Source organism: Heteronotia binoei, chromosome 10 (genome assembly GCF_032191835.1).
Source record: "Heteronotia binoei isolate CCM8104 ecotype False Entrance Well chromosome 10, APGP_CSIRO_Hbin_v1, whole genome shotgun sequence".
NCBI classification, from domain to species: Eukaryota; Metazoa; Chordata; class Lepidosauria; order Squamata; family Gekkonidae; genus Heteronotia; species Heteronotia binoei.
In genome coordinates, this window is record NC_083232.1 from 59,985,203 (window position 1) to 60,009,004 (window position 23,802).

The window sequence follows — 23,802 nt, forward strand, 5'->3', positions numbered from 1 at the left end:
TTGAAGAAGGAGCTGCAAATGGGTTATGTCCCTTCGCTCAAGCTGAATTTACTGTCTGTGTCTGCTTTGAGAAGAGAAGGCTTTATATTGAAATTTGACTCCTCGTGCTACGAACTGACGAGCAGAGAAGGAGTGAGAAACTGAATCTTCATTCTCCCTTAAACTGTAAGGAAAAAGCCTTCAGTGCAGTCACCAGCAAGGAAAGGAAGGGCTTGTAATCCATGAATGCATGTACAGTCCCTCTCTCTCTAGGTTGGGTGGACTGTCCCTTTTATGCCTAGCACATCTCCCTACAATGAAGAAGCCTACCTCTTTCTTGCACCTGGTCCTGTTGTTTACTATATAGTCAGCTAGAGGGCCTCAGGCCCTTGTCTATGACAGGATATAAGAATTTGCTCTTCAAAGGAAAAACAAAGTCAAGAATCATACTGGGCAATTTGCAGTTCGATAAATGGCGAAGGAAAATTTCAGAATTTGTGTGGGCTGGGAAGAAACCAAGGATTAAAATGAAAATCTTGACAGATGCAAAAGAGAGAGGTAGATTTCAATTACCAGATTTGAAATTGTATCATGAAGCAGTTTGTTTAGTATGGATGAAAGAATGGATAACATTGTCAAATAAAAAACTTTTAATGTTAGAAGGTCATGGAAAAAAATTTGGCTGGCATTCATACTTATACTATGGAAAAAAGAAGATGGATGGCCTTTTCTCTCACCATTATATAAGAAGTAATCTACTAAATGTATGGATAAAGTATAAGAAATATGGTGATGAGAGGAGACCTTTGTGGATAGTGCCAGCCGAAGTGATAAAGATAACGGCTAAGACAGCCGAAGAAAAACGGCTATCATACAGTCAGCTACTAAAAGTACAAAGTGGAAAAATAGAATTGAAAACTGCAGAAGAACTGAGTTATAAGTATGATTGGTTTCAAATGCAACAAATAAAAAGTTTGGTGGAGAATGATATCAAAACTGAAGGAATAAGGAAGGAGCAAACAGAAATGGAAAGAGTTCTGCTTGGAGATAATGAGAAATTAATTTCAAAAGTATACAAATTACTTTTACAATGGTCTACAGAAGATGAAGTAGTGAAATCTCAGATGATAAAATGGGCAATTAATGTAAATAAAGAAATAAAGATGGAATCTTGGGAATATTTGTGGAAAAATTCTATGAAACTTGCAACATGTCATAGTATTAAAGAAAACTGCTTTAAGATGATGTATAGATGGTATATGACTCCAAAAAAATTAGCAAAGATGAACAACAAGATGCCAGATAGGTGTTGGAAATGTAAAAAGCATGAAGGTTCTTTCTACCATATGTGGTGGACTTGTGAAAGGGCTAAAATGTTTTGGCAAATGATTCAGCAAGAGATTTCTAAGATTTTGGGATATGAATTCAATAAAGTGGCAGAGACTTTTCTGCTGGGAATACAAATGGAAAAATTTCCAAAAGAAGACAGAACTTTAATATGGTACTTGCTCTCAGCTGCTAGGACATTATATGCACAGCTGTGGAAGCAAGAAAAAATACCAGAGAAATGGGATTGGATTACAAAAGTTATGTCATGGAGTGAAATGGACAAATTAACAAGAAAATTAAGAGACTATGATTTGGAACTTTTTAAGTTGGAGTGGAAGAAATTCAGAAGATATGTAGAAAAAGAGTGGAAAATAAAAGGACATTGGACAATCTTTGATAATGATTAAGGTTTTTTAAAATGAGAAGATAACTGTTGGGGTTTGTTTTTTTTTCTTTAATAGTTAAGTGTACCTTTAATATTTGTTTTCTTTAAGTAAATAACACTGGCGGGGGTCAAGCAACGGGGGGAGGGGAGGGGGAAAAGTAAGATATGGGGCGGAGAGTCTTTTTTCTTTCATCTTAAGTTTTTATAAGTTGTAGAGATAGTTTTGCTACCATATGTTACTAATAAAAATTGTTTATTTCAAAAAAAAGAATCATACTGGGCAATTCCAACTGCTATACTACTCATAGATATAAGAACTGCCCTGCTGGATCAGACCAGAGGTCCTTCTAGTCCAGCATTCTGTTTCACAAAGTCAACAAGTTACTCTGAATGGACAACTAACATAACACAAAGGTCAAGGCTGTTAGGGAATTCTGTTTGAAATTCTATTTCTTTATCTCAAACAGTGCGATGGATCACTGGATCAAATAATATTTTTTTTTTTGCTTCTTTAGGTTTATTTTTTTTTTAAACTTTAAACATTTTATTAAGGCATAAAAGTAGTTTACAATCCATAGCGCAAGAAGTTTACCGTCAAGATTAACAGAAATAACATCGTAAGCTTAATAAACAGAATACAGAGCAAAAACAACCTTTAAAAACAAAATACAAACTGAAGGTAATAATAATTATAATAACACAGTATTTGAAAATAAAATAAGATCAGGGAAAGGAAAAAGGAAGATATAATACACTTTAAATAACTTGAAATTAACTTGTTAAGAGAATTTTATAGCAAAAGGAAATCCTTATACATTTTATTTTTAGAATAAGAGTTAGCATAAAATGGATCGGTGTCAAGCTTTTCTAGAATGGGAAGCCAAGTTGCCAGATATTTAGCGTAGGCTTGGTATGGGTCTTTGTGGTCTATGGCTGCCTGAATTTTATCCATTACAATGTGTTCCCAGACTCTAAGTAGCCAGTTGTCAAGTGTCAAATTCAATGAGTTTTTCCAGGACTGCGCAATCGTGGTTTTAACAGCTGTCAGGAGTTTAACTATCAAGGATTTTTTAGAAGATGAAAGACGAGTATCGGACCAATGATTGAGAAGTATCCTTGTTGGTTCATCTGGGATCAAGACCCCAGTTAGGGAGGAGAGATGGGCACAAATTAAGGTCCAGAATGGTCTGATTTTGGGGCAGTCCCACCAGCAGTGAAAATAAGAGGCTTTGAGCCCACAGTTTCTCCAGCAGTATGAAGAGCCTAACTGGGTCATATGGGAGAACTGGTTAGGAGTAAGGTACCAACGTGCTATCAATTTAAAGTTTTGTTGAGATATATTTATAATGGTAGATTGTAGGGCATCACTAGCCCATATAGAGTCCCATTGGTCGAGAGAAAGGATGATGCCACAGTCTTTATGCCATTGGGTGGTGTAAGAGGGTAAGGTTGCTTCGAGTTCAGACAATAGGATTCGATACAGCCGTGAAATGAGACTTTTAGGCGTTCTCTCTTCGTGAAAATGAAGAACCAGATGTTCGTAGTCAGATGAAGGGCGAGAAAATGAAGAGATCACTTTAGGGTCCTGAAGAAAGTGCCTGATTTGAAAGTAATCAAACCAAGGTGCTGGCTTAGTCAAAACTTGGTCTAGATCATTTTTAGGTAGAAGTTGTTTAGAAGATGAAAGAAGATTAAAGAAAAAAACTTTTGAGGAGTCTCTCCAGACCTTGAAAGAAAAGGGTAGTTGGGCAGGAAGGAAATATTTTTGTCCTATAAAAGATGAGATAGTAGAGAGTCCTGGAGCCAGAAAATGACGCTCCGAATCCCATACTGACAAGAGCGCCCTGAGGAATGGGTTCATGAATTGCCACGGTGGGCGTTCATTTTTCTTGAGCCATAATAGTTCGTAATATTTCAGTGGGGTAAAGTGAGCTTCCTCTATGGGCGTCCACGGCGGCGGGGGATGTTGGTACAATATTTTGGTCATCTGGGATAAAATAGTAGCTTTATAATACTTTGCAATGTCGGGAACTGCTAGGCCATCTTTTTGTCTTGATCGACGTAAAGTTGAAACTTTGATTCTAGGCTTTTTATATTTCCAGATAAAGGAGGTCAGTATTTGTTGCCAGGATTTTAAGGTAGGCTGAGAGATCTTAATAGGAAGAGCCCGAAAAAGATATAAAAACTTGGGAAAAATAAAGGATTTACTTACATGGATTCTTTCCATCCAGAATAGTTGCAACTTATCCCATTGCTTGAGCGTGGTAGTAATCTCAGAAGCCGTGGCCGTGTAGTTAGTTTCTAATAGGCCAGCTATATTTAAGGGGATTTTCAGCCCCAAATAGGACCAGGAATCAGAGACCCAATGAAAGGGGTTTGCAACTATGTCTTTTTTAGAAGTATCGGAAATTTTAATCGGGTAGAGAATTGATTTCGAGTGGTTAACTGAAAGACCTGAAAGTTTACTATAATCAGACAGGAGAGAGGAAACGGCTTTAATAGACTGTAGTGGATTTGTAATATATAAGACTATATCGTCGGCAAATAAACTTATTTTAAAAGTAGAATTTTGGACAGAGATACCAGAGATCTCTGAAGAAAGCCGTATCAAATTTGCAAAGGGCTCTATGACAATGGCGAATAGCAGTGGTGATAGGGGGCACCCTTGACGAGTCCCTCTTTCTAGGATAAGTGAAGGGGACTGTTGACCATTGATTTGTATAAACGCGGATGGACAGGAATACAAAGAATCTATAACCGTTCTGAACCTATGTCCGAAACCCATATGATGTAAGACTTTTTTAAGGAAGAGAGGTTCTACACTATCGAAGGCCTTCTCTATATCTAAGGCAAGAATGCAGGAGTCGTATGGCTGAAAAGTGCAATATTGAATTAAGTTAATTGTTTGTCTAGTATTGTCCGTGATATCACGATTCGGAATAAATCCTGATTGGTTGGTGTGAATATAGAGCCCTATGATTGTGTTCAATCTAGCAGTCAAAATGGAAGTAAATATTTTATAATTGTTATTTAGTAAAGAAATGGGGCGGTAAGATTTAACATTTAATGGGTCTTTGTCGTTTTTGGGAATCATAACTATTTTCGCCTGGGACCAGGAGGGAGGCATACAGCCGGAGTCCAGAACAAGACTGCAAACAGTGGTAAGATGAGGTACCAGGGAAAGATTGAATTTTTTATAAAATTCTGAAGGTAGTCCATCTCTACTTGGGGTTTTATTGATTTTGGAGGCCTTAATGGCGTCAACGACTTCAAGGGAAGAAATCGGAGAATCTAAAAAGGCTTGGTGTTCGTGGGAGAGTTGGGTAAGGATCTTCTGGTTTTGAAAAAAGTGGTCTATTAGGTGAGAAGGAGGATTGGACGAGGTATATAGCTGTTGGAAAAACTGATGGAAGGTGTCCAAGATTTTTTTATTTGATGAGTGTATTTTGCCAGAATTGCCTCTAAGACATTTAATCTGTCTCTCACCTAGCTCTTTCCTGAGTTTCCACGAGAGTAGCTTCAGCGAACGGGGGTGGTTATACCAGTATTTTTGTTTCACGAATAGTAGATTTTTTCGAATATTAGATGTTTCCAATAAGTCTAGTTTCTGTCTTTCGAGAACAAGTTTTTGGTAAATTTTATTAGAGCAGGTTTGCTTGTGTTTTTGTTCCAAGTGTTTAATATTGTCTAAAATAAGTTGTTTCAGTTCTAATTTTCTTTTTTTGTAGGCCGAATGCAGGGAGATACACTTGCCTCGCAGAACAGCTTTCATTGCGTCCCACACAATTTCTTTGGAAACCCCACAATCCAAATTGTTTTTGAAATAAAGATTAATCTCTTGCTCTAATTGTGTACACAATTCTTGGTTCAGAAGGAGTGATTTATTTAATGTCCAATTAAATGAAGGCCTGTCCTGAGAACCAACATGCAGCGTGCACTCCAACCAGGCGTGGTCGGAAAGTGTCCTGAGGCCAATATTGGTGTAAGAAACCTGGTTCAATAAGGAGGGAGAAATAAGAAAATAATCAATCCTTGTAAAGGTATTGTGTAATGCCGAGAAGTAGGTGTAGTCCTTAACCCCCGGGTTATGCAGTCTCCAAACGTCACATAGGTTAAAATTATGAAGGACAGATTGCATAGGTGCTGGGGAAGAAGTCGGGGGAGAGTGTGGCTTAAAGGATCTGTCCCACCTGGGCTCTATGATTTGGTTAAAGTCCCCCCCTATAATGACTGCCCCTTCTTGGAAAAGGGCAAGTTTAGAAAGCGTGTCTTTTATAAAGGTAATTTGTGAGGAGTTGGGAGCATATAGAGAAACCAGAGTGAAAGGAGAGTCATTAAGTGTACCTTTTATAAAGATATAACGTCCTTGGGGATCGACTTCTTGAGCCGACAAAACAAACCGGGTATTTTTTGAAAGTAGAATGGCGACTCCGCGTGATTTAGAAGAACCAGGAGCTACGTACTGTGTATGGAACCACTTAGATCGAAGTATGGTGGAGCTTGCCGACTTAATGTGGGTTTCTTGTAGGAAAAGAAGATCAGGTTGTAATTTGGTCAAAGCGGAAGAAAGCCGCTTGGCTTTAATAATGTTGTTAAGGCCTCTGCAGTTGAGAGAAATTAACTTTAAGTCAGACATAATTTAGATACATTAAAGTAAAAAAAAACATTGTTAAGATCCATATAACGCCTGTAGAACCCGGACTGGGGCTCTGTATAACAATGATGAGAAGAAGTAGAAAAAACAAGTAGCAATGACCAGATTTCCCTTGTTCTCACAACACAAAATAAACAAAGAGAGAACATTGGGGTGGGAGTACCAGGATTGGTGACCTGACTGCAAAAATCTAGGTTCCCAACGACAACCATATTTGTCCGAACCAAATTGAACAAACACAAACCATTTTTCAGTATAAATGTAAAAATTTCCAAAAAACCCAAACACTGCTAAAGGGATCCACTGAGTTCGTGGGTCATGGCCAGAGTATACCAGAACATACCAGTGCTGGTCAAAAAGCACCGTCTGAAAAGGGCCATAAATAAACACCAGTAAAAGGTACCTTTTCCCCTTAAAAAAACAAATCAACAATATTAACAACATAAATCTTGCTAAACTGTTCATTGTTTCCAACCAGGAAACAATGCAACTTTACTCAGTATATAAGAAATATACAATCTAATATGGAGGGAGCAAAAAGAAGGAACATCCCGGCTGTTCCCTTAACAATGTGACATAATAAGAGGAAAGAAAGACCCCGCTCCCTTAAACCAGAACAAGATGGCATGGGTAGTGCAAATACAACTGTTCAGAAGCAGGAGATGGAAGTAGCAGGAGGTGAACTGAACGTCCGTGGAGAAGTCAGCGTCGTCTTCTTGGCTTGAAAGAAAACGGTGGGTTGGTTGAACGAGATGAAGTAGCCCCACTTGAGTCAGGAGATGAAGGAGAGTCAATGTTTAGTTGTTTAAGAAGATCACAGCCGGAGGTGAAATCAGAAGCTGTTAGCCGAAGGCCCTGGTGAACAACCAGTATCTGGATAGGAGAAGCCCAGCGGAAGCGTATTTTGTGTTCAAATAGTGAGTTTAGAATCGGCTTCATTTCTTTTCTATGCTGCAGGGTTTCCGGTGAAAGATCAGCTAGAACCAGGATCTTTTTTCCCTTGTAGAGTAGACCCTCTTCAGATCGGGCTCTCTGTAAAATCAGGGTTCTGGTCCTGGAGTCTGGAACCGTGGCGAGTATGTCTCTTGAAAAGTCTTTTGACTTGGGCTGTAATGCCCCCAGACGGTAGGCAGAATCAATAAGAGGGGCGACTCCATCTTGGAGGTGGAGGGCTGAAGCAAGCCATGAGGCAATGAAGATTTTTACCTCCTGGTTCTCTTCCGCCTGTTCTGGCAGGCCTCTAAATTTCAGGTTAGCAGCCCTTAATCTGTTATCCAGGTAAAGCACCTTCTCATGGAGCCATAGGTCTGAGCTTTGCAGGGCTTGTACAGCCTCGTGGGCCACCGTAGCCATTTCCAGCGCTGAGTCTGCAGTTTGAGTGACTGCTGAAAGCGTTTCATTAATTTTTTTTAGTTCTAATTGTAAGGGGGTAATAGCTTTGCTGATCTTCTCCCCCATTGTGACCCCTATTGAGTCCTCCAAGCGTGAAATCGCCGCTTGAAATGTTTGGGTTGTTAATAAAGAGCCCTCTTCCTGAGCAGGGCCGGGGGAAGGGCTGGACGCCATTTCAGAGAGAGGTAAGGGCCCGGGGCTCGTTGGAAGAAAGTTTAGTACCTGCTGCGTCGGTGCGGCTTTTGCGGGAGTTTTCTTGGCTGCCTTGGTGTTCCCTGCAGTTCGTTTGCCCATGCCAGGTGAAAGAAATAGTTGGGAACGGGAGCGGGAGAAGCGGGAAGGGACTGTGAGCCGGGAGCTGCCACTTCAAGCGTCCGCCATCTTCCGCCTTCTTCTCCTGAATCCCTTCATCTCCTGAATCCGATCAAATAATCATTGAGAGGCATTTAACATGAAAAAGCAAAAACATATTTATTTCTACAGGGAAAGGGTACTGGGAGGTGAAAATAACAAAAACTATAGAACTATATCCTGACACTAGAAGATCATGTGCTTAATGGAGCAGTACTTTCTTCTTCTTCTTGACCTCTCTGCCTGAACAAAGGAAGTCACCTGACTAACTGACCAAACAGACAAAAAAGATTTTCCCGCTTCTAGACCTTGACTGACAGCAGTCTGTATCTTCTTCCCAGGTCATGCAGACAATAGGGAATCAGGCACAGTGTTAACCGTATAATGACTGGAACTTTAGAACAGTGCAAAGGACATACAAAACAGATACATATTTCCAACACCCCTTCTCAATGCCTAATGTGCAAGTCATTATACATTCAATAGTCATTACTCATTATTCACTGTAACATTCACATCAACTAGATTCATCATTTCACGTAAAAGTTCAAGACTAGCACAAGGCTTAGTAAGTATATCAGCTACCATAGCTTCTGTACAACAATATTCTATCTTAATCAGCCCCTTCTTGTGTAGATCTTCCACTAGCTCACATTTAATACCAATAGATCTACTTCTAGCTGTTCTACTTTCTCCTTTACATATAGCAATACAAGTTTGATTATCTTCAAACATTACAATAGGTACAGGTTCTTTTATCTTGAAGTCTTTCAGCAAATGAAAAATCCATTCAAGTTCACTGCAGGCACTGGCTGCTGACACACACTCAGTTTCTGCTGTAGACTGTGCCACTATAGTCTGCTTTCTGCTAGTCCATTCTGTAAGTCCATTTCCGTAGAAGAACAAATATCCGCTGGTTGATCTGTAATTGCATGATTCTTCTGCATAGCTGGCATCCATGTATCCAACTACTCTGGGATTCTCAAAAGGTTCAATGATCAGTCCATAGTCCCTTTTAAGTATCTGGCAAATTTCTTTACTGCATTCCAATCATGGTGATTAGGCGAACTTACTTTTCTGCTCAGTATTCCAACAGCAACTGTTATATCAGGTCTGGTAGTTTTACTAATTTCTCCTTTTCTTCATTAGGTAGATCATACACTTGTTTCCAGCTCTTGGGTTCCTCTTTAGGTTTCACAGTCTCTATAGATCTCACAGTGTCACAGTATCCATATTTCTGTGGTAGTTGCCCTTTTGTGCTCCTTTCTGATCGTCTTAAAATGAGCTGAGGTTCTGTTGCTCCCTGCGGTGCGGTCCCCATTTTCCCTTCTGGTTCAGTAGAGTCTTCAGAAAGTAGACCTGCCGGTTCACCGGTGGTCACTACAGGTAACCAACTATACCAATCTTCAGAAGCATCATCAGTAACCTCAGAATCAGATTCAGGTACACAGGGTGCTCTAGGCAAATCACTGTCATCCACAAACACAACATTACAATGTTTAGTCTTATTCAGCTTTGGATTATAGACTCTGTAGCCTTTTCCCACTGAGGGATATCCTACTATGAATCCAATCTCAGTCCCTGCATCAAGCTTCCCTCTATTTTCTCTAGGAACATATGCATAGGCTTTTGCTCCAAAAGTTTTGATATGCTTAAGTTCTGGCTTCTTGCCAAACCAAGCCTGGAACGGAGTAATTCCTGTTACTTTTGAAGGTATTGTATTGTGAATATACACTGCTGTATTTACAGCTTCAGCGCACAGGCCTTTAGGTAATCCAGAATGCATGAGCATTGCTCTGGTCATTTCCTGTAACACACGATTAAGTCTTTCTGCACTCCCATTCTGCTGTGGAGTGTATGGGACAGTCACTTTGTGTTCAATACCTCCTGCTCTCAGAAACTTCTTAAACTCAGTATTGCAATATTCACCACCTCCATCTGTCAGCAAACTTTGAAATGCATGTCCAAATCTGTTTTTAACCAGGGCAATATAGTCTTTAAATTTATCAAGATTCTCATCTTTTGATTTGAGCATACAGACGGTGCTATATTTTGTCTTTGCCTCTGTGAATACTGAGAAACATTTATTTCTCCCAATCAAAGCTTTTATTGGCCCTACAACGTCACTGAATATTGTATCAAAAAACCTTTCATTATGCATGCTACTTTTTCCACTGAAGCAAGGTGCAGTTCCTTTTGCTCTCAGACAAACATCACATCTTTCCTTGGATTTATCACAATGCACAACATCAAGTTCACAATCCTTTAGCAACTTCTCAACACTCTGCGTGCCTCTGTGTACTAACTTTACATGCTAAGCATAAACACATCTCCTATGGTCACACTTTCTGCCTTCAGTCTGGCAAACAGTCCTTTCCACAACATCAACAGCATCTGACCTTTCACTTAAGTCCATAATATAATGAGCTCCATTTCTTTCATACAGTTTAAAACTAATTCCTGAATTCTTCTGAATAATTTCACCATCATCTCCTTTATCAAGATATACAGCATAATTATTTCTTATAAGCACTTGGCTTGAAAGTAAATTTTCAATTGATTCAGGTGCATAAGCTACATTTTTCAGTCTTACTCACATTAAATCTCCATCAGTGGTAAGCAATTTCATTTTTATCTCACCCACACCAAGAACTTGTAAGGGTTTGTGGTTGGCACCTATATTTCAGGTCTCTAACTTTCATCCAACTCTGAAAACATGCCCTTATATCGACAAATATGCATAGAAGATCCACTATCAATAAATCTTGCTCTTTCACCAATAAAATTCACATTATTAACATGCATGGTACTTTCTCTGTTCTTTTCTTTGTTCCCACCTGGGCCATGTGGCTTGGAAAATTTCTGGTTTAAAAATTTCTGGCTGCTATTATTTCTATGGCCACGAGATGGCGGCCATGTTCTTTCATTTGAAACATGTGCTTTAAAATTGCTATTCCTTTGTTCAGCAGCAGCATCAGAATTATTACAATATCTTGCAATGTGTCCGTTTTGCCCACATCTATGGCATATTATATCTCTTCTTGACTTATTCCTATTCTGTGGTTTCAGGCTTAAAGCAGACAGTTCAGTGTCCTTGTCCCCAGATCTGGAGGCTGCTTCCTCCTTGATTGGATTTAACAGGCCTTCCAGACTCAAATCTTTTTACAGTCTCAAAATCATTTTAATTGCTTTGTAAATAACTGGGTAGAGCTTTCAATATAGTTGAGATTAAGTCTCTTTTTGCAATAGCCTCACCAAGCTTCTGTAGTTTGGATTGCACGCACATAAGTTCCTTCAGACTTTTAGTCACATTCTCCCCTTCTTGCATTTGAAAACCAAATATTTTGCCCTTTAAATCATGAATAATTCTTATGGGAGTTTTGTTATATTTATCTTTAAGGCATTCAAGCATTTGTTTTGCAATTTTAAGAGTGTGCAATTCAGGAATTTCATATGCCTCAAGAGATTCTAAAATGAGAGTTTTTGCAAAACCATCTAGCCATTTAAAATTTGATTTTTCTTGCTTATTTTTAGGGGGATTTTCAGACGAAACACGTTCAGCTCCATAAATCTCAAGTCTTAGCATTAGGAGCAAGAGCCAGAATGAGAAATTATTCTTAAGTTAACTTCAGGGTACTAAATCCTATCACTGGTAGGTTACTCACGGTACCAAAACCAAGATTTGCAGTGGTTGTTCCTGAAGATGTGGAAACAGAAGATCCAGTGGTTCCTCTCTGGGTTCGACATTTTTCACAGCAATCAGGCAGGGCAGGGTTAATGATTCTTCCTTCCTCACTGGAGAGAAAAGGCGGCTGAATGTGCGCGTGTGGTTGCAGCAAGGCTCTTCTAAGGTCTCCGACATAATCCACAGAAAAAGGGTTTAATAGCGCAAAAAATTCTCTTTCTAGCACATCTAAGGCTTTTAGACAAAAGTAGCAGCGTTTCCAGATCGAGACAATCTGAATTCAAAGCTTATTTAAGTCAGAACGCTCTCAATAATGGCAAGAGAAAAAAGGCATCATTTTAAAATTGAGGCTTGTCTGCCTATTGCTTTCTAAATGCTCTCAAAGGCAATCCAGATTTTAAAAAATTATTTAGAGTTCAAAAAACAGTCCATGCTATAAGCTACCAGCTTGATGGCAAAAACCAAGAACCATCTGCTCTGCTATCAATATTGTTAGGGAGTTCTGTTTGAAATTCTATTTATCTCAAACAGTACGATGGATCACTGGATCGAATAATCATTGAGAGGCATTTAGCATGAAAAAGCAAAAACATATTTATTTCTACAGGGAAAGGGTACTGGGAGGTGAAAATAACAAATGCTATAGAACTACATCCTGACACTAGAAGATCACATGTTTAATGGAAGACTACTTTCTCCTTCTTCTTGACCTCTCTGCCAGAACAAAGGAAGTCACCTGACTAACTGACCAAACAGACAAAACAGGTTTTCCCGCTTCTAGACCTTGATTGACAGCAGTCAGTATCTTCTTCCCAGGTCATGCAGACAATAGGGAATCGGGCACAGTGTTAACCCTATAATGACTGGAACTTTAGAACAGTGCAAAGGACATACAAAACAGATACATATTTCCAATAAAGGCCTCCCAGATGTGCTTTCCCAGCAATGATATTCACAGGTTTACCGCATATGAATGTGGAAGTTTCCTTCAGTCATCACAGCTAGAAACCAGCAAATTAGTGTAGTAAAGTGAGAAAATCCCACTTTGAATCATACTGCAAGCATGAACATACTTGATGGTTTTTAAGCAAGCTCTTTGGGGACAATAACATTGACCTACAACTTGCCGTGTTGTTGTAAGAATCATGGAAATAAATGTATGTGAAGCAAAATGAGTGGAAATAGGTCCACTGCCATTATAAATTGCTCCGTTCTACCATATCACAAGCACCTAAACATTTTTTCATGTTTTTGAGATAGTGTGCATCAAATGTAATAGCTAACATCAAGCCATGCATTTCTGAAGACCCCCCACCCCACCCTGAATCTTTTTCATATAACCAAAGCATCTCCCTATAATGGAAGAGGCAAAGTTAAGGTCATCAGACCAAACCTTGCCACTTCTCTCAGACTTAAGTGTCTTTAAGTTTTTGAAACTTGTGAAGTCATGAAGAATAAGTGGAATGTTCCAACCATGAAGGTCCAAAGGTGAGTAACTGCCCTCTAATATTTTGTCCTGTGGAACAACTTAGTTGATGGTCATTGATATTGTAATTCATCTGGCTAAGAATTGACCACTATATTTTAGTTTATTAAATAGTACTAACAAATTCTAATGAAGTTACAAGAATAAAGGCAAAAGGGCAAATGTATTCTATCTCAAGGTTTATGTTTAAGTATACAAAAAGAAATCTGAAATTATGGCATTTGTCCTTATATACAGATCACACTTCAAAACAAAAATCACATATTGTTCCAACAACAATAAGACATATTAGAGGCCATCACAAAGTAAATCTAAATCTCATCTGCTACACATTCTTCTGTCATTTGCACTATATTTTCAGACAATACAGCTTTATGATTACTGCTTCAAAGATATGAACAGATCCAACAATCAAATCAAAGTTAAAATGAAATACATATCAATGAATCGTTGGGGTGAACGTTATCTGAAGCTCAGTCTATTGTACTTTAATCTTGTAGTAAAATGTGCATATGTGTTCACATATACTTCTACTGCTATCTTGGAGTTGAAGATGGAAACAGTTCATTTGGATAATTTTCTGTCTATATTGAAAAACATTTCCCAAATCTTGGAATATCCAATATGATTAGTCATATTTGGCTAAAGTATTGCTTCAACTACAGCTACCCTGAGCCACCTCAGTGGGGAGGGCGGGATATAAATCGAATAAAATGAAATGAAAACACTTTGGCTTCTTTGCCTATTTTATTGCTTTCAGTGGCAACTCTGCAGTCATTACTGGAAGCAGGATTTTTTCTTACAAAGAACAGAAAAGTAACAAACTGGATAATATAATCAGAATTCAGTATACAGTTCTATCTGTTAAATGAAACTTGTTATCAATAACTGTAAATAGGAAGTTACAATAACTAACAATATATTTGTTGCGCTTTTGATCAAAATGGTTATAACAGACACAAAACCACTATATTTTTCATGCTGAAGTTTCTTTGCCATCAGTAACATATTTCAGTTTTCAGAATTATATCACTGTAGTTTTAAAAGATGGCTCAGAAAAGAAAAACTATCAACATTTAAACAAAGCTGTTCAAGGTTACCAAGATTCAATATTGTTTGTCCATTAAACATTTTCCTCTTTAAAAAAAAAAAAAATCAAGGTTCACAGCACAATATTTCTGTACTCTCAATTTGTAAACAACAGTTAATGAGCTTTGTTAAACATGTGTATTTCTTTTTAGGGAGATGAAAGAATCCATTAGAGGAGTATAATCCAAAGTAAAGGTGAAAACTATTCAGTGTGGCTATTTCACTTCATTAACAGCTATGTTGCTCAAATTGATACAAATGGTCTCCTTCTGTTTCTGACTGTTGGCTTGTCTGATTAGTACAACTAATTGTTCAGGCTGGGAAGATCTCCTATATCTAAATAGAAGATGTGCAGTTTGTAACCTGCTTAATTTGCCTTATGTCCTGCATGGCCCTCAGTATGGTGTTCATTAAAGTATCAGCTGTTTTGATTGCAGAAGTGGCAGTATAAACATGAGCATATTTTTCTTTGTTAAAAAGGCCAGATTGTCCATAATAATATACACTTTGTTTAAAATGGCAAGAAATCATCAGGTACATATGACGGCATTTAAACATTCCTTCATGTCATGCCTTTTATTCCGAGCAATGCAACAATACTAAAGACAATGGCAGGAAAGATACTGGAGGACAGAAGCTTAGGCCGGAATTAGGCCAACTGGTCCAAAGCCTAAATTTTGGCATTTGGATTGCAACTTAACATTTGCATGATAAATAAGAGCTGTAAATCCAGAAAAGTTCAAAAATCCACATGCATGTGGAGCTTTTACCTTAGTTTTTCATCAACTGGCTCCTAGTGCTGGATCATCAAAACCCCTCTATAGTTTAACTGCTCTGCCAATTTAGCACAAGGAGCCATGACAGGGTAAATAAAAAAGAAAACATAGGTCCCGTAACACACAAAAGTATTTCTTTGGCATTGCAGCCAAGCTGTATTCCAACATTTCTAAAACCATTAGATCTTAGGATCCATTTTCAACCAGAAAAATAAAACATCTGGAATAGTGTTCCATTCCTAAAACAGTTAAGACAGAAACAACACAACTTATTTGGAATTTCAATAAGCCGTGAAAGTTTAGGGTTGGGGGGAGTGGACATCAACTTGTCAGTAAAACTAATAGGTAGAATATTTGCAAGGCAGTTATACTGTAGGCGATGAGGATGGATAGCCATGCTTGTCTGTAGCAGTAGAAAAGAATCCAGTAGTACCTTAAAGGCTAACAAAACCCAAATGACATTAGGAGGCAAATGACAATATAAGGTGTGACGAATTAGGTGTGATATGCAGAGAGGGCATAGGTGTGGGGGAATCAGCATAGGTAATGAGACAGTGTTACTGGAAATGCTTGAGTCTCCTGTTTTAGATGGGGAAATCAGTAAAGGGAGACTAGGTAGAGCTAATTAGGAGTGTGGATCTTCACTGATAATACGGTCCAGTCTCAGAAAAGAAAACACTCCAAATCAAATATATTTTATAATGTTTACTGGAAAATATGCAGAAATACAATCACATACACAAGCAGTAAAAATACATGCAAACAAGAACTTAGGGGTGATCGATAGACAGTTATGGGGTTTTGGTTCAAGTGGGTAATACTATCTGTCCTGCAGTACAGAGGTCCATTTAGAAACTGACAATGGTGGACTATGAATGTCATGCATTGGAGTGAAATGGAAACACTTACAAGAATCTTAAAAGAACAAGATTTAGAGAAGTTTAAAAATGACTTGGGAAAGTTTCAAAAATACATTGAAAAACAATGGAACGTTAAAGGACATTTGGGGATCATTGACAATGGTTAATTTTTAAAGAAACAATATATGGATTACAGTTTTAAAAATATGATTATTGGATAATAACTTTTTCTTTTTCTCCCAATGACTAAGAAGAAATATCAAGAAGATGGATTACAATTATAACCTTTGGGTACTTTGGAGAAAGATTCTTTAATAGATAGAATTTATTACCTTATAACAAATTAGATTAAACAGTAATATGGGGTCGTTTGCTAAGGGGGCATGCACTGCTGGGGGTCACAAAAGAGGGGGGTGGGGTGGAGAAAATGTTATATATGTATATTAACATTTAATGACAAATGATGACATGTTATCACAATATATTACATTATAATAAATTGTTTTAAACAAAAGAAATTGACAATGGAGACATGCACTACCATCGTGCCATTTCTGAGGCCCATTACTGAGTAATGAGGGAACAATCTGTCTACATGTGCTCAGACTGAACAAGGAGGTGTGGCTTGCTCTTATGTTTATAAGATGGGATGAGGCCCTCCCAGAAAAGGGGCTGGCTTGCGGTGGGCAGTGATGTGTCTTTCTTGGGTACCTGATTGAGTGCCCACCTCAAGCCAATGAGCAGAGCTGACTCTAGTCACCTGAATGGACCGCCATGTAAAACAATAGTGGAGCTGTTTTAGTAATGTTTGCCTGGATGGGTTACAACGGGTCAGGATGGGTGTTAATTGCTTAGGCAATTTAGCAAAAGATACCATGAGGAGAAGTAAGCATAGAGGATAAAGGGTTTGTCCAGGTGCCACAAGAGTAAACAAAATACAAGTATAGCTACAGTAAGGAGGCCACTTAATCACTTAGCCAAAGATTACAAAAGAACTACTAACCAGCTGAACCCATAATCTTATCATTCAGTTGGGAGGGGGAGAGTAGCCAGACCAGGAGGGTGCCTAAGGTGATAACGAGAACAATCACTCTGCTGGTTCTACTCCATTTTGAATGGAATATTTCCTTGGCCTGTTTCTGATCAGAATCCATTTTGCTTCCATAACTTGGGGTCCCCTTAGCTCAAGTGGGGTACCCTTAGAGGCAGGCAGTGCCTCCTGGCCACAACAGGAAACCTGGGTCTTGATTCAATCCAGGTGGATGCATTATCTTGAGCTTTGTTAAAGATAACTGCTACTTTTAGCAGCAGAGAAGAATAAGAGTCCAGTAGCACCTTAAAGACATAAATCTGACATAATATACCATAACATTCAAAAAACAGTAGGGAAACATTTTAGTCTTCCAGGATATTCAGTTGCTGACCTAAAGTAGCAATTATCTTATGAAGCACAAGACAATGCATCCACCAGGATTGAATCGAGACCTTAGGCTTCCTATCTCATTACTAATGCTGATTCCTCCACGCCTATGATCTCTCTGCATATCACACTTACTTTAATCACACCTTCTAATGTCATTTGCCTGCTAATATCATTTGGCATCTCAAATCACTCCACTTTCCAGTATAAAGGACAGGTCAAACCACATTCTACCTGTATCTGAAGAAGTGAGCAGTGCTCAGCCTTCCTTATGGTCCAGCTCTCACAGCATACATTACTACTGGGAATACCATAGCTTTGACTATAAGGACTTTTGTTGGCAGGGTGATGTCTCTACTTTTTATTATACTGCCTAGGTTCGCCATAGCTGTCCTCCCAAGGAGAAAACGTCTTTTAATTTCATGGCTACAGTCACCATCTGCTGTAATCTTGAATCCCAGGAATGTGGGATCCCAGGATCCTACTACTTCCATGTCTTTGCCAAGGTGTGATAGGGCCAGATGCTGATGTTGAGTTTCAAGCCTACTTTTGTGCTCTCCACTTTCACCCTCAACAAGAGGTTCTTTAGATCCTCCTCACTTTCTGCCATTAGAGAGGTATCATCTGCATATCTGAGATTGTTGATGTTTTTTCAGCACTCTTAATTCCAATTTGTGCTTCATCCAGGCCAGCATTCTGCATGATGTACTCTGCATATAAATTAAATAAGCAGGGTGACAATATATATCCTTGTTGAACTCCTTTTCCTATTCTAAACCAATCAGTTGTTCCATATCCCATTCTGACAGTTGCTTCATGACCCTTATACAGGTTTCTCAGGAGACATGTGAGATGGGCTGGTACGCCCATCTCTTTAAGGACTTGCCAGTTTGTTGTGATCCACACAATCAAAGGCTTTAGCATAGTCAATGAAGCAGAAATATATGTTTTTCTGATACTCCCTTGCTTTCTCCATAATCCAGCAAATGTTGGCAATTTGATCTCTAGTTCCTCTACCTCTCCGAAACCCAGCTTGAACTTCTGGTAGTTCCCGATCTACATACTGCTGAAGCCTAGCTTGTAGGATCTTTAACATGATCATGCTGGCATATGAAATGAGTGCAATGGTGCATTAGTTTGAACATTCCTTGGCATTACCCTTCTTTGGGTAATATATATAAACTGATCTTTTCCAATCCTGTGGCCACTGTTGCATTTTCCAAATTTGCTGACATACTGTGTGCATCAAAACTTATTCAAATGTTGTTAGTCTTTAAGGTGCTGCAGATGATGATAACCAACAAGTGATCACAATCACGATATTTATAATTCCTGACCACTAGATTTTACAGGTGTCTTTACTCAGTAAAAATCTACAATAAAAATCTGTAAGCTCTTTTAACCAATCAAAAAGTGACCAGAAGTTTCTAGAATTTTTCATCAAAAGCAGAATATTCTAATAGGTACTGAGGTACTTCAATTGAGCTCAAATATGGGATCTTCAATTCCCAGTCCAAGTTGTCTCGAGATATGACCCAATACAGGTGATATGAGCAGATTAAAGTGGCTGAAATGCATGTAAATGTATTATTTAAATGATAGTATTAATTCCTAAATCAATGCAGTTCATTGTTGTTAATTGTCTAATCCCCCCCCCCAAAGGGATAGAGCATGGGTGATTACAAGAGATAACACACACACACAGATACACACACATAACAGTGATTACAAGACAGGAGAACACTATTTTAAGAAGAAAGTGACAGGCACAATTATTACAAGATGTAAGTAGAAAAGTGATATACCAATGGCCTTTGTCACTACAGATCTGTAGCTGCTCAAGTAAAAGCAAACTACACAGATGCTATTATTAATAAATGACTATTAAAAGCTTGCTAAGTAAGCATCTGGTGTTGGGAAAAGCAGAAGAAAGCTTTGCTTCTATTTAGAGAAGATAAAATATGGCAGACTGGATAGGTTTCAGTGGTGAATGTTCTGCTTGCATCTTTATTGTACATCAGCCTTCTGCTCTGAACATGTATTTCTTATCTTACCTTGAACATCTATCAAATAATTAGCATGAACAATAGTTTTGCTTAGTATACAGCTCCATAGTGGACTCTGATACTTTAAGAACATTATATTCATTTATTCCATATTTGTACTGCTGTACTAAAGTGGTTTGAGGATCATGCACATGCAAAGGATCCCTCTCTGAACATCCACTCAAAACAATACCCTTATTTTGAAATGTAGACTCTGGGAGCAGTATTTTTCTCACATTTATACCCCATCCTGCCTCCAAAGAGCTCAGGGTGGCATAAACGAGTGAGATTATTCATAACCCTCCCCACCCCAGTATTAACCCTGTGAAGTTTGTGAGACTGGAAGGACTAGTTCTAGGTTACTCAGTAAACTTCACAGCTTGAATACAGGTATAAACTTTACTGTGTAACCATTAGTTACAAATGCCATGGATTACACACAGAAGCAATCAAGATGTGAGCAAGGAAATAGATTATTACTGACCCAAGGCCACTCCAACAGTTGCATGTTCTCCCAATTAAGCGTCTGCACACTTAACCACTGCACCAAACTGGCTCTCCTACCTAACAAGCTAGTCAAAGGCACAATTCCTTTTAGACATATGCTCATATGCTTTTATACAATTCACTCATCATACCATATCCTACGAGATAACACACAAACTATACCTACATATATAATATATATTTGGATGTACAGTCCTAAGCAGAGTTCCATCTTTGTAAATCCACTAAAATTCATTGACTTCAATTGACTTAAAAGGACTTAACTCCATTTACAATTGTATCATAAACCTCATTAGAAGTCATATTTGAAAACACTTCAGAATTTGTACCCTCTGGATTCTGGCTTGTGCTGGTCATATGGCATCAGTGCTATTCCATTTATCAAAATTGGGTGGGTTAGAATTTCTCTGCCTGAGTTTCATCATTATGAAGATACTTGTGCCTGATATTAATCTATTAATCTGTTGTTCCTTTGAATGAAATGAAGGGCTCCATGCTCTATGATAGCTAAATGCCATCCATAATTGGCTACTAGTTTTCTCATGCTCACCTTCACACTGCTACCCATGTTCAGAAGAAGCTATTCCCTCAACTGGAAAGGAACCAAAGCAATCACCTATACATATGTTTACATTATCCTTGGAGCTCAGATTTAAATGTAGGTTTCATATTTAAATCAAAGATGCACTAGGGAGCCAAAGGGTGGAGTTGTGTTTTTTGGGCAAGTTATGCGCATGAATGCAAGTTGGTCTGACATAAGCACTTAACAACACTAACAGAGAAAGGTCCACACAACAAATTAAATTATTATAATCTGATGATCTCTTTGTTACAGAGCAGTTGCTGCCTTCTGATATTGAATTCTTGAGTTGTAGCATTTGGGCTAGGAAGATTACATGCTTAAGTCCACCCCCTCCCCCCCAATATTCAGATCATATCTTATTTTAAATAATAGCATAAAGCTGAGAGATGATTAATCTTGGATACATATGGCACCAAATTAAAATGCAGTCTGTGTTTCACTGTAAAAAAGCTATGAAGATGAAATGGATGCTTTATATAAAATATTTACATATAGAATGTAAAAAATGTACTATGGTTGGTAACCTTTATGACTTTGGGGAACCATGTATTTACATATCTCTATCTTTGCATGTGCGTATCTGTGTGTTGTGTATATATTTTTAACAGTTGACAGCTGTTTTAGAGCATACAGAGATGCCAAGCTGAATGAGGGTCTTGATTACTTCAAGATTAGCTATCTTAAGTTTCTATTCATTTTAAGTGTTGTTAGTGCGAAGAGTCATTAGTCACTTCCTTGTCTCATAGAACATCAGCATACATTTACATTGTTAATGAACATTTGGGGTAAATGAATTAATGGCACTTTTAAACATCAATTCGATCCTAATAACTTTATATGCTGAAGCAATGTTAAGGTTCATGCTTAAAAAAAGAAATGTTTTTCTGGCTAGGCAACTAATTGCTCCTGGGCACAAAAAAAGGGTGCACTAATTTAAATGTTTCTTAGAGAGATTTAAAAAAAATAGAAAATGAATGAAATGTGGAAATTTCAGTTTTTGAGTTCTGAACAATAAGCTTTTAATTTATATTAACAATGGCTTTAAAACAGGCTGTCATATTAAAACACAAATATAGTATAAAGATAGGGCAGTGCTTAATATTTCCAACTTTAAAAACAAAACAAACAGTACTTTCTTGTCTTTCTGCTGGCCTATGGAATGTAAAACATATGGATAACCAAATATCTGATAGTTGGGAGCAAAGTTTACATGATGCAGACACTTTGGAGGAGAAAGTAAATTCTGGAGGCTGTTGATTTTGGATAACTCAAATAATGTAATACCAAGATTTCATTACATTCTGTGCCCTCTAGGTAGAAACATTTGCATGGGGGAAATGAGCTAATTACAGCATGATTGGCCACTATTAGAAATGTTGCATATTTTACAAATGTTTATTTGCCAGTGAATATAAACCTACTTTCTCAGTGATCCAATGACGTTATACAGATATACTTATCAATGATATACCAAGCAACTCTGTCAGTAAGCAACATGTTTTGTTACTACTATATGATGCGCAGTCAATATTCATGCAGAAAAGTTTATTCAAAAAAGGTACCCTGGAAACAGCACAAAATTAATCCAGCTAAAACATATTTTTAAATTCACATTTCTGACATGTGAATTCATGGACCTGAAAATTACAAGTAGTAAAGGTGTCACAGTGTGTTATGAAGCACTTGCAAAATCGTCTTAAATGACAAGGATAAGATTTCAAGTATCTTGTTATTCTCCTTTAGTTAACTATTGTAGCTAGTGATCACAGATAAAATGAGAAGACAACTAACACTTGCTTGCATACACTTACATTATTCCAGATAGTTTCTTTTCTCTGCACTCTAAATATTGCCTTCTGGAAAATTTCACCAGAATAACTGGGACCTCAGTAGTAAATCTATAACATGCCATGATAGTATCAAAGACCGTGGTATGGCTTGGGCTGCAATCACACAGACGAAATAATGCACTTTCAATCCACTTTGCAACTGGATTTTGCCAGTTCACACAGTAAATTCTAGTTGGAAAGTATACTGAAAGTGGATTGAAAGTGCATTATTTAGTCTGTGTGATTGCAGCCTTGGTCTATGTAGGCTGCTATAAAAAGTTCCTAAAATACAGGGTTTTTTTAAAGATATAGATGTCAACAGCAGCTCTTATTTTTTTAAAAAAAACACCTGTAAGTAAAAACAAAAGGCTGCTAGAATTTTATCAACACTACCAAAAATAAAATGCTACCCAAAATAAAATGTAATAGAAAGCAGAGATCCAGTTCATTATAAAGGCATTATCAAAACCACAGAAAATAACAGAAAAGCAAACAAGCAGTGCAAAGTTGTCTCAGAGCTTATTTTTGCATGTTGTTTAGTAAGGGCTATACTGAATCTCAGCATTGTGATAGAGAAATCACTGTTTGCCTTATGATTAAAAAAGGATGAAATGAATTAAACATTTGGCTACTGTTTCAGTAAAAAAAATTAGTTTGATGTGTCACTGTCTTTATTAACAGCAAACTGTTTTATATACACGCTGAAATACTCTTAAAAACATATCCTGTTCAGCAGCTTTGGGGAAGGAATAAACACATCACAAAGTCAATGAAACTCACCATCTTCAGGCTTGTTCACAAAGCTCTGCAAGGGATCAATGCCGATTTCTTGTTCTTCTGTCTGCAAAGGATGTCTTGTTTCAGAAAAGGAATGATACATATTGGCACTTGTAAAGTTCAATCAGTGAAAATTACCTGAGGAAAAAAGTTTTTAAAAAATCATAACTACTAATTCTACACTGTACTATAGTAGAAAAGATTTCATAAAATTTAATAATACTGGTTAGCATAAAGCATGTCCTTTGAGCTCTAAATATGTTAGTAGTTACCTATTTAGCAATCGATGCATGATGTATATTTAGTGCAAAGTGAAGAAAAGTGTCCCTTAACATTTTAATTTTATCTACTTTTCCCCTGAAAATCTGGCAGAGTTCCCTGCTGTCTTGTTCTTTTGAAGGTTATGGTGGTCATCAACACACTTTTCTTGCACTTTGTTACAAAACTGGTCCATGAGGACAACTGATGACAAGTTCCCGGAATGTAATACATCAGCTGTATTCACGTCAAGACTCTAGCACCTGTTCAGCATCACAAGAAAGAGAATTGTAATCCTTTCTATAATGAAAGTGTAGTGATATTGGCCAAATGGAGCTCTCTCATTAGATATTTCATTTATTTATTTAGTAAGCTTATAGTCCGCCTTTTCCTGTAA

General features: G+C 37.8%; 1 protein-coding gene across 1 annotated transcript in view; it reads right to left on the reverse strand.

The window, feature by feature from the left end:
* Nucleotides 1-23,802, reverse strand: part of TBC1D5 (TBC1 domain family member 5) — a 533,564-nt gene that overhangs the window by 325,992 nt on the left and 183,770 nt on the right. Inside the window, exon 3 of the mRNA XM_060248746.1 lies at nt 23,151-23,285. Coding sequence (XP_060104729.1) covers nt 23,151-23,250 — 100 coding nt within the window. The 5' untranslated portion in view covers nt 23,251-23,285. The remainder of the gene's footprint in view (nt 1-23,150; nt 23,286-23,802) is intronic.